The 12,118-nt window shown below is 35.7% G+C and overlaps 1 protein-coding gene and 1 long non-coding RNA gene across 4 annotated transcripts in view; both read right to left on the bottom strand.

Moving 5' to 3' along the window:
- Positions 1-12,118, bottom strand: part of PAN3 (poly(A) specific ribonuclease subunit PAN3) — a 160,478-nt gene that overhangs the window by 116,024 nt on the left and 32,336 nt on the right. For all 3 annotated transcript variants that reach the window (XM_032294390.1, XM_032294391.1, XM_032294392.1), the window contains exons 2-4: positions 10,445-10,566; positions 8,124-8,190; positions 6,742-6,812 (exon numbers count right to left, since the gene is read on the bottom strand). In XM_032294390.1, the coding sequence (XP_032150281.1) occupies positions 6,742-6,812; positions 8,124-8,190; positions 10,445-10,566 (260 nt within the window). The remainder of the gene's footprint in view (positions 1-6,741; positions 6,813-8,123; positions 8,191-10,444; positions 10,567-12,118) is intronic.
- Positions 3,243-4,454, bottom strand: LOC116562258. Its single transcript, XR_004273850.1, has 2 exons — positions 3,379-4,454; positions 3,243-3,346 (listed from the first exon to the last, which is right to left on the bottom strand). It is a non-coding gene; the product is annotated as an uncharacterized LOC116562258 (long non-coding RNA).

Raw genomic sequence — 12,118 nt, 5'->3', positions numbered from 1 at the left:
CTGGGGGAGGAGGAGGACTGAACATCTCAAAGAAAAGGTAGATATCCTCAGAGCAGCTAGAGAACCATGTTTCCAGAGGACAGTTTTAATATAGCCTGATCCAGAGTGAGTAGCCAGGGATACTTATTTAACAACAGTTAACAATTTCCAAGCAAAGTTCAAATTTGACCAATACCATGTATTACCTACTACCAATAACAGTCACCACTTTGTGACAGGCAACACATCCCATTTACTCCGCAAAACAACCTTACATAGTAGGTTCCATATTATCATCTTGCAAATGAAGAAACAAAAAGGTTTACTAAGTTAAGGGCACAAAAATAATCAGTGAAGCAATACAAATTCAATCCTGACTGTCTTGCATCTAACTCTAAACCCTGAAGGCTTAACCACTATTCAACACTGCCATGTTGTTATCCTTCCTACTGTTTGTTCTCTGAGAAATTAAAATTCACCAAGAGACTCTGAGTAAGCTATAAACAGGAACCACACATGGGTGCCTCCTCCACCACCCAAACTTGGACTCCAACAACTGTGTCAGTTTCCACAGGAAAACATATCTATCACTAAGCCTAAAAGTTCATCTGAACATGGCTTAGGCTGAGATGGCACACATTCCCTCCCCTCCATCTTTTTTTTTTTTTGAGACAGAGTTTCACTCTGTCACCAGGCTGGAGTGCAGTGGCACAATCTCAGCTCACTGCAACCTCTGCTTCCCAAGTTCAAGCGATTCTCCTGCCTCAGCCTCCTGAGTAGCTGGGACTACAAGCGCACGCCACCACGTCTAGCTAATTTTGTGTATTTTTAGTAGAGATAGGGTTTCACCATGTTGGCCAGGATGGTCTCCATCTTTTGACCTCGTGATCCGCTAGCCTCCGCCTCCCAAAGTACTGGGATTACAGGCATGAGCCACCTCACCCTGCCCTCACTTCTCCACCTTGACAAGCGGAGAGGAATGGATGTTTAGTGATTTTAGAGCATAATAGCTCTGAGGGCATTAATTTGGAATTCTAGCCACAATTTCCCAGAAACATTACTGAACAATACTCAGTGGGTAAAATATACTGATGTGGCTTACTGGAAATCTAAACACCAAGTAAAACATTATTTCTTAGAGAACATGCATAAAGAACCTAAAAGCAATTGCTTTAGAGATTAAGTTTAGATTGTAATCTCCTTTAAAATTTTGTTTTTCGATGTCTTCTCCATTTTCTCCTTATTTTCCCTGACATCAATACTTGATTCAGTATGCCAAAAGGGCCTAACCTAACCTCAGCAGGATTAAGACAAGATTTACATTCCAAACTGTCTACACTATAATCCTATTAATTTCTCCAAATTTATTTTATCTTTCTCCATAAAGGAACTCTACCATAAATACGCTCTAGTCCTTATTGTTCCGTATTTTCTTTCCTAGAGTAGAAATAATGTAAAAGTCATCTTTCAAAGAAAGACTTTAGAATAGAAATGCTGTAAGAAATTTTAAATGCCAAGTTAATCAAGAAATGTAAAATATTTACCATCAGTTAGTTTTGTAACGAGAGGGATGGATGCTCTTAAGATAAAGAACAGTGCAAAAGGGAGACCCAAGCTAGGTTCAAACAAAGAAGAAAGCAGAGAAAAGTACTGCTAGTGAATTTTTCTCTCAAGCAAATCCAGAACTGTATCTCTAGCATCCACATCTCCTCACAAATAAGCTAAGAACCAGCAGCTCCCTTTGGTCTCTACTCCCCTAGTCCTAACCAAAAGCTTTAAAAGCAAGAACAGAAGAAATAAACATGATAATTCTGAAGTCTCTGCCTCCTAACCCCAAATAATTTAACTTGTTATTAAAACTTGAAAAAAAAATTTACAAAAGTGAAAAATCTGTTATCTCACTATTAGAAATATAATGCAAATATCCAGGTAAAACTGCATATTGACTGAAATAGCATACTAAAGTAAACCAAAGAAATATAAATGATGGGTATCAGACCTTTTTTGCTTTAATAAATGAAAGTAGTAGGGGGAAGCTGAATAAGCATGTGACTAGGTGAACAAAAAAAGAAGGTGAAGAAGGGCAATAGCCCAGAAAAATATAAAGGGGGAAGCCAGGCATGCTAGGACAAATTTGAAATATTTCTCATTTTGCCTAGGACTTGCCTCAATCACAGGTGGTTGCCCTACATAAAAATTTCTATCTTGGCAAGAATCATTAGCAAGATATCATAGCACTGATCCACTTCATTTATGACTATCTATATTCCAACATCTAATTCTGTTGTAAAGATAACTTTGTTCCCAAATAATTTCTCACAGGAAATTTTAATGCTTGTCTAGATCACATTTGTGATTCACAGTGACTCTCAAAACTACTTCTTTTCATCACAGTGCTCAAATTTAATTTTGTCTATCTTGCTATTAAGGTTTATTCATGTAATAATCTCTTGTATATTAACTCTTACTTTTAACAAAACTCAAATAATGGTTACTTTTTTGATCTATAAAATTAGGCATTCCTAATGTGGCAAATAAAAGAAAATCAGTGCTTCTCAAACATCAAAAAAGATAACTTACTAAAAAAAATCTTCTACACATCATGGACCTATAATTATATAAAATAAAAATGAATTACTAGAAAAATGATTCCATGTTTGAATGTCACAGTATTATCAGATTGTTATAGAAGTCTCTAGACATTTGTTTTCAGTGTTTATCTTCTAACAGACAATTCAAGGACTAACACTGGTCCTGAGACACAGATGAGTAGTATTGCCCTAAGGCATACATTCTCAACACACAACTCTTCAAGAAGTTTCTCACATAGTTAACAATTATACAGCCCAGATATATGGCTGTGACTCTTCTGTTTTTTTTTTTTGTTTTGTTTTGAGACAGGGTTTTGTTCTGTCACACTGGCTAGAGTGCACTGAAGTGATCACAGCTCACTGCAGCCTCCACCTCCTGGCCTCAAGTCATCCTCCCACCTCTCAGCCTCCCAAGTAGCTGGGACTACAGGTGCTCACCACGACACCCGGCTAATATTTTTAGTTTTTAGTAGAGACCAGGTCTCACTACCTTGTCCAGGCTAGTCTCAAACTTCTGACCTCAAGTGATCCTTGAGCCTCAGCCTCCCAAAGTACTGGGATTATAGGCATGAGCCACTGTAACAGACTCTGTACTATTTTTTACACCCTACATTTTCCTTTAAGTTCCTAAAGATACTAAGGTCCTCAGCCATGTTTTCTTAGTTTATCTATAATTCTCAGAATGAAGAAGAAAAGAATGAGTTTACTAAAGCTCCTACCTCTATCACTTGTAAGCAAGCATATCTTCTGCCTCTATCACTTGTAAGCAAGCATACCTTCTGCCTCTATCACTTGTAGGCAAGCATACCTTCTGCCTAGGTATCTTTGCCTCTATACATTCCTCATCCTCAAAAAACCCAATTTGAAACACCTTTTCTCCATAAATTCCTCAGGATCTAGAGAATTCTTTGCTACCTAGCAATCATCAAATATTTAAATTGCCACTAATTAATATATTGCTGAGTAAAATGTTCTGTCTTAGGTTCATGTATTGCATTTCCAATTAGATTTAAGGGAAGAAAAAAATTGAGTCCTTTCTTTTCAATTTGTCCACACAGCATATAGTAAAAATGACTACTATACAAACACCTGACTAATCTGACCCCAGTAAATCACATAACCCCAAAGGCAAAAGTTAGCATATCTGGCTCAGAGATTGGCCCAACTGAGATTTTCAGAAAATAATTTATCTCACTAGCTATGAAACAGCGGTAAGTACAGCCTACCTGATCTCCTGTATCATTATAAAACAAAATGTCACTATGTAATCATGCTAACCTGCTGAGATAAATTTGGAATTATAATATTCATAATTTTGAGTTACTTCCAGTAAAATTACTTTGTTAAACAGATAATTTCTTCATATGCCTTTAGTTCACAATATGTAATATGCCATACTCCTATGCCAAGAGTATTTCTAATGTAAAGAGATTTTGAAATTTGAAACCTCTTCAATTCAACCATTAACAATGTAAAAATATATGCAGCCTGTACCCAGATTTCTACCTATATTGCTCACTACTGGAAAAACTGTGTCTCCAGATTACACATCATTTTAAACATAAATGGCAAGAAAATATGATCCTTCAAGCTATAAGAATATAAGAACCACAAATTTCTAAGTAGAAACTGACATGTGGATGCTTTCAATTTAGACAGACATTAAGTTTTAAAGATGAATTACATCACAGCAACTATGGTAATGATGAGGTCATGCTCATCATTTCACAGATGGGACGATTACAGCCTAGAAAGTTGGCGAAAGGTCAAAAAATGGGTGATTGAGGACCTCAAATACCACAGTACTCATGTTTCTATATTAGTCTGCTTCCATTGGATATATTCTAGTTTCTCTCCAAATATTTAGGTCAAATTCTAGTAACATTTTATTATTATTATTATTTTTTTTATTTTATTTTATTTTTGAGATGGAGTTTCGCTCTTGTTACCCAGGCTGGAGTGCAATGGCGCGATCTCGGCTCACCGCAACCTCCGCCTCCAGGGTTCAGGCAATTCTCCTGCCTCAGCCTCCTGAGTAGCTGGGATTACAGGCACGTGCCACCATGCCCAGCTAATTTTTTGTAGTTTTAGTAGAGACGGGGTTTCACCATGTTGACCAGGATCGTCTCGATCTCTTGACCTCGTGATCCACCCACCTCGGCCTCCCAAAGTGCTGGGATTACAGGTTTGAGCCACTGTGCCCGGCCCACATTTTATTATTTTTAAATAAATTATAAAAAGAATAGGTATTGTATCTTCCCTTTCTAAATTTCTAATAATTTTTATTATTTTCTCAAAAGTAAATGTCAGGAACTCTAAATCATGTATTTCCACTTTAAGACTTATCTCACCAACCTCTTATATTAGAAATACTTTAAAATATTAATTTGTTATTCTAGTTTTACTTTCTACTCATACATCAGCAATGCTAGTTATTAACTGATTTTTATCTTTTTGGGTCTCACTCTGTCATCCAGTCTGGAGCACAGTGGCATGATCTTGGCTCACTGCAGCCTCAAGCAGCTCTCCCACCCCAGCCAATCAAGCAGCTGGACTACAGATGTGTACCACCACACCCGACTAATTTTTTTATTTTTAGGAGAGATGGGGTCTTGGTATGTTATACATGCTGGTCTCAAACTCCTGGGCTCAAGCAATTCTCCTCCCTTGGCCTCCCAAAGTGCTGGAATTATAGGCCTGAGCCAACTCGCCCAGCCAAGTTAACTGATTATTATTTTTAAAATGAGAAAAAGTCATTGGGGAAGTGCCTAAGACACTTTAAAGACTATGTTTTCCTGTAAAGAGCTCCAGATAACTTGTCCAGCTTGTATTTGCTTTTCAGCATTTTACTGCTTGCTTCCACACTGTTAGGCTTTGTCTACTGTCCTGGGCCTGTTTCTATCCAACTCTATTACACTTCTAACGTATGGATTTAGAAACAAAGTATTCCAGTTTATATGAAAAGTATGTCAACCAAGAGTAAATTTATCCATGATAAGAGCCTATAAGAAAATCCATTAAATTAAACCCACAGATTTTAGTCTATCCGTTCTAGCTGCTAAAAAGCATTTTGTAGTTGCCTTCCTGTTCTCATCCATGTCTCAAAATGGAAATAACATTAGATACATGAGGTTTTAATATAATTTACATCTGTCCTCATAACTTTCTTTTTGTCTTAAGAAAATCTAATCTTTCTCAATTTTTTTAACCACTTTATTGAGGTCTGATTGACATGTAAAATGTTATACATATTTAGGGCATTCAACTCAATGAGTTTGGAGATAACTATACACTGCTAAGTCATCACCACCACAGTCTTCTTGAATTTCATTTTATACTATCTGCTGATCAGATCCTTCTTAAAAGTATCTTAAGTTCTTAAGTTATTCTAAAATTAATATTCATGATATATTGAAATATTTTATCTTCATTTCTGAGCTTTAATTTTATATTTATTAAACTCATTAAATTTGGGGTCTTGCTTCCATTACTTAGGAAACAATGTTATAGCTTTATAGTAACTCTGAACATCTTTAGCTGTTACTGATCCTAATCAAAAAAGACTATCTTCTCTAGATGGTTATTAGTCTTAACAAGATTCTCATTAAGACTCAAAGGCATCAAATTATTCAATCTGTCACAACATCAGTCCTTATAAAATACTTCAAAAATCTATACTTGGCCTATCAATCTCAATTCCAAATAAAATTAATTTCTAATGTGAAGTGATTTTCAACTTTTTTAATTGCTGGGCCAATTATGAAAAGTTGAAAATTTTAAGTTTGCTGTGTGATGAGGAGTAAATTAGGCAAGAATCTTTGAAATTTAGATAAAGCCATCAAAAATAAAGTTAAAACATAATGAATATGCTTACAATTAACAGCAACTATAACATTAGATGTTCTTAAAAACAGAATATATTAAGATAAATAAAATGAACAAAAATAAACAGTAGGATTTCATCCCTTCACACAAAATCTCTATTCCATGTACACAGATCAAAGAAATTTCCACATATAAAAAGATGAAGGATAAACAAAAGGCAAGAAAAACACTAAAGCCCATAAAAAGCTCTCCCTCCACTTATGAAAACATTGACACTACATAGGTAACAATGCCAACATCACTTCTAAATTCCATTTAGTTTCATTCAAATTTCAATTTTACCTACCTTTCGTCTCTGAGAGATGTTGAGGGCACCAAAGTCATTAAACAAGGATGAAGCAGGTGAAGTTAGAGGATCTGAAAGGTAAGTTACATAAGTTTCTACACATAAAACTCAGGTAACCCAGAAATCTAATAAATGTTTAACTTGACAATGGCTATATAGTAAAAAAATCAAATGCCACAATAATTATATTTAATACCTAACACACAGATATGTTCAAATATTTTCTGAGCAAATAAAACACAAACTGGCGAAACAATTTGCTTTCAAGTATTCAAAAGCTATATGGATTTGATCTATTTGACTAGACCAAAAAGAAAAAAATCAGAGAAAAAAACCTGTTAACCATACTATTGTGAGTATGTTTATGAAGGAAGTAAGTCGACCTAAAGTAAATAAAGGTTTGTAATCTTGAGACCAAATCTTGAGAAGGAAAAAAAGGAGAGTGGAGGGTGGGGGCAGTGTCAGCCATATTCATACTCTTGAGAGATCCAGTCTTGGATTTCGACACATGAGCAAGGCTTTAAAACCATCTACTTTACTATCTATTCCACATTTTAAAGTCTATCACCAGTTGTTTGATATTATTACTAAAAAGTTAAATTATTAAGTTGTTAAAGATGGAAATATTACATTTTTCAAAACACAAACATGAAATCCAAAAATTTCGTAGGTTCAAAATTCCACTACTCTGTACAAAGAAGTTACAAATGACACTATATGTCTTAATTACTTCTCGCTTTACAAATAAGAAGAGTCTCTGAAAAGGCATGCATGAGATATATTGAAATATTCATTTCTGAGCTTTAATTTTTTATTTATTAATCTCATTAAATGTTCTGCTAAATCCTAAAAAGTATATAAATGACTTTAGGTACAGGAACCTTAAATATCTTCACAATGTAGTACATATAGACCACTGCTTCATTTCTCTGCCTTCTTCTTCCTGGATTTTCAGTCTCACCTTCACTAAAATTAACATTAATTTAACATTAAATAACTAATAGTGCAAAGAGCAAGATGTTAATAGCATGTTATATAACTTATACACTTTTCTTTTTTTTTTAAGAATAGAGACATGGTCTTGTTATATTGCCCAGGCTGGGTTTTTTGTTGTTGTTGTTTTTTCCAGGTTGGTTTTAAACTCCTGGCTCAGTCAATCCTCCCACCTGAGCCTCCCAAAGTGCTGGGATTACAGGCGTGAGCCACCACGCCTGGCCTGGAATCTGAATCTCAATAGTTGGAGTTGAGTGGGAAGATAATAATTTTTAATTTCTTCTTTATACATGTTTACAATTTTCAAAATATCTACAATGGTTGCATATTGCTTTTAAAGTAAGAAATGCATACACAGACACACACGAGCAAAATGGACCAGGTCTTACCATGGCCTGCATATGGCTTGGCACTGTCATTTAGAAGGCTTGGGGAGCTGCTACTATTAGTCATTCTCTGAAAAACAAAAAATGTATACATAACATCATTGAGAAATACAGAAATAAAAGTATCCAACCAAGTAAGACTGACCCTCTTTGCTTCTTCCCCTCCAATCTACTGTTTACATTACTGACAATCTAATCTTCCTATACATATTACTGCTTGGATTACAAAAACCACCACATGAATGCAACACATGAAATGAAAATTTTACTCACTAGCCAGGTATTTAAAGCCAAAGCTACAGACCTATTTTGAATTGTGTTTGCATAACTTATTAGCCTGGGCAAAACACCTAAGTTTCCTTGTCTGTAAAACATAAATTCCAATATCCACCCAAGAGGGTATACGGTGACTATGAATAAAACCAATAAATGCTCTAATATCCTTTCTCAATTTGTACTATTGTTCATACACCTCATAAAGCTTATAAAATTAGGGTATTTTCTGTTCTCTAAACGCGTTCCATGCTTTATTGACTCACTCCATTGCCTCTATGGTCTCTCCATCCCGTAAGGCCCTTCATCCCATGCCTACAAATCCTTGTCTCATATATAACAGCTAACTCAATGGCTTAAAAAATGTAAGTTAGGAATTTCTAGCTCTGGTTTTAATTCTAGAATCCTGAATCTGTACACTCAACTTCTTATTTAATGTCTGCATAATTTTAAAAGAGGAGAAAAGGGCTACGTTTCAAAGGTAACTTTAATACAAAAATATATATTAAGAAGTATCTGAAACTTTAGCTCACAGGCAGTCAAAAGAAGTTATAACTATACATTAAACTAGTTAAATTATTCATAAAACATAACCATTTCTGTATATGGCTGTACGTTTGTTTGTAAACAACTCTTAGCATGCATATCTACATGAAACCTCAGCTTTTACATAAAAAAAAGTTAAAATAATTCAAAAAAGCATTGGTTTCATACAGACCTTAAAATCAGTCCAACTAGAAATATAAACAATAGGCCAGGAGTGATGGCTCATGCCTGTAATCCCAGCCTGAAATGAGTCTTTTGGGAAGCCAGGCAGGAGGATCACTTGAGACGAGGAGTTCAAGACTGACCTGGGCAACTCAGAGAGACCTTATCTCTGCTAAAATTATTTTTATTAGCCAGGCTTAGTGGCACACACCTGCAGTCCTAGCTACTCAGGAGGCTAAGGCAAGAGGAGGATCGCTTATGCCTAGAAGGTTGAAGCTGCAGTGGGCCGTGATCGCACCACTGCACTACAGCCTGAGTGACACAGCAAGACCCTGTCTCCAGAGAGAGAGAGAGAGACAGACAGACAGAGAGAGAGAGAGAAAGAGACAGAGACAAACGGGGAGAGAGAGAGAGACAGAGACAGAGAGACAGAGAGAGAGAAAGAGACAGAGACAAACCGAGAGAGAGAGAGAGAGAGAGAGAGAGAGAGAGAGAGAGAGAGACAGAGAGAGAGGAGGGACAGAGAAATGTAAAGACGAATTTGTCTTGTGTTTAAATATCTTATTGTAATAACGGAAAAAAACATCCAGTAGTACATCACAGAAACTAGAAAGGCCAATACATTGCCTTTACTATTATGGCAGTTTTCCAATTAAGAACACTAGAATGCCTTACAACTTTATTCCAATTCTACAAAATTGTTCAATACTCATCAACAAAAACTAATCTATACACCAATGTCCTGAGTATTACATGCAGTCATATGATAAACAAAAAGAACAAAGTGGGGTTAAAAAAAATTCAAAGACATTTTTAATGTAAAATGCTCCAAGTACTATGACTTTAAATTCAACATTTTAAGCATTAAACAAAATAAAGCTAGCAATATGCTTCTATATGCAAAGAATATTCCTGAGAGGATACATAGGAAATGTGTAACCAGTAATGGCAGCTATCTCTAGGAAGATTAACTGGAAAGGTGATGAGTAGTAACAGGAGGGAGATCCTTTTGTAACTTAACTTTTATAATACATGTATAAACTGCTCAAAACGTAAGTTTAACTAACATACATACAAAACGTACAAGTGAAATTAGTCTCTATCTACCCTCTACATACTCCCATCACTCTTGCCCCTAACCCTACCAAACCCCCATTTACAAAAGTTCTCATTAACTCCAGCCCTATGGGAGACGGTTTACCTATATCTCACCCATCTCACTGCCTCCTAAAATTTCACCTCCCACCCAACAAATATAGGAATAAATGAAGACTCTATATGTCCCCTGGTGCTAGAATAAACTTCATAGTTTAGTGCAATATATGAATTTAAACTAAGGATACCTGCATCAGGGGATACTTCGTTTCTACAGGGCTTCCAAATCCATTGACTCCAATAAAGCTTGTGCTAAAATAGGAATCTGTGAGACTCGTATCAGTTAAAGCACCTCCATCCATTCCTGGAACTGAAAGAGAAGGAAAATTCACGTATTTAAAATTATTTCAGAGGATGAAACATTGATTTCACTTCTGTGTTCCTAAATAAGTTGTAAAGTCTCAAATCTCTGTGACACTTATTTTTATTTAACAGTTCATAACAGGCAGGATCAAATAAAATTGGCTTGAATCTAGAAATCTGTTAACAGTGCTCAAGCTGACTAAATATTTCCCACCTAAGTAATTTATTTCATGTGAATCACCAAATAGCCCCCAAGCACAATATGATTAAGTTTCTAACACTTGCATTTCCAGTTTCCTCATCAAGTTTTCTTTCTTCAACTTACTAAAAGGACAACAATTTCTCCTGTGAATCATCAGATGGTAAACAGAAACAATTTTCTCAAGACTGTTTCTCACAACACATCTTTTGAAACAAATCAGCAGACAGACGTACACTTACTCAAAATTCAGGGGGAAGAAATTCTGCAGAAGTAGCCAGTGGATAGAATTCAGGAATACTCACAGTTGAGTTTAAGGTAGGATGATATTGAAGGACTGTAGAACTATTAGAGCAATCAACCCAACACTGTGTCTTAGACGTTACTTCCTGATAAGTACTTAGCATTCGGCTATTTTCTAATCTGCTAGTTTAATGGTAAACTGGGTTGCAAGTGGGCTTGCTCTTCTCCAGGCAGAGTAGAGTTAACGAGAAACCCCCTTCAGCCCCAATAAGAAGCAACCTACAAAAATGTGGGTCTCTTTGGAAAATAATCTGAGGTAATTTTTATTTTGTTGTCTTTTAAATTTATTTCCCAAAATATCCATAATGAAAAGATACTGCTTTTATAATTACAAAGTTTATTTTAATGGTTCATATCTTTTAGTGACTATAACTTCAGGATATGGCTGAAGAATATCATGAGAAGCACCTAAATATTTATATAGAAAAAGTTCATCAAGCTGATTTATATACAAATATTAAAGGTATTATTTTAATGAAAAATTAGAAATAATGTGAAATGTCTGGGGAAAAAAAGAACTTTTTATTATCTGAGGAATGCAAACCCTTTTAGTATCAGGCCCAGAGAGGAATTAAAATGAGACAGTAGTCATGGCCTACTCCCCACTTTGAGCTATGTACTCATCTCTTGAAACTGCCTGCTACTGCCACAAGTAGCTATAAATTAACCTAATAATGCCACATTGGAAACTGTAACCCACACCCTACAGCTTACCAAGGCATAGCCGAATTAATGTTATTTCTGTAAGCCAATGAGAATTCCTGACACACTTTCACTCCCTGTCCCCCTATTTTAAAATCCACTACTGCTAATCAGAGGATATGTTCAGGGCAAATTGAATCTATGCTCTTTAAGGGTTGCAATTCTCAAGTTTGGCCCAAATAAATTCTCTACTTTTCTTTTGTTTTGTAAAGACGAGATTTTGTTATGTTCCTCAGGCTGGTCTCTAACTCCTGTCCTCAAATGATCCTCTCATCTTGGCCTCTCAAAGTGTTGGGATTACAGGGCCACTGTGCCCAGCTGACTCTCTATTTATATTAATTTTACCTCAGTTGCT

The sequence above is a fragment of the Sapajus apella genome, unplaced genomic scaffold, assembly GCF_009761245.1.
Source record: "Sapajus apella isolate SASKATOON/1434 unplaced genomic scaffold, GSC_monkey_1.0 scaffold32, whole genome shotgun sequence".
NCBI classification, from domain to species: Eukaryota; Metazoa; Chordata; class Mammalia; order Primates; family Cebidae; genus Sapajus; species Sapajus apella.
The sequence above is the reverse complement of the archived record's forward strand: the minus strand, read 5'-3'. Positions and strand labels throughout refer to the sequence as shown.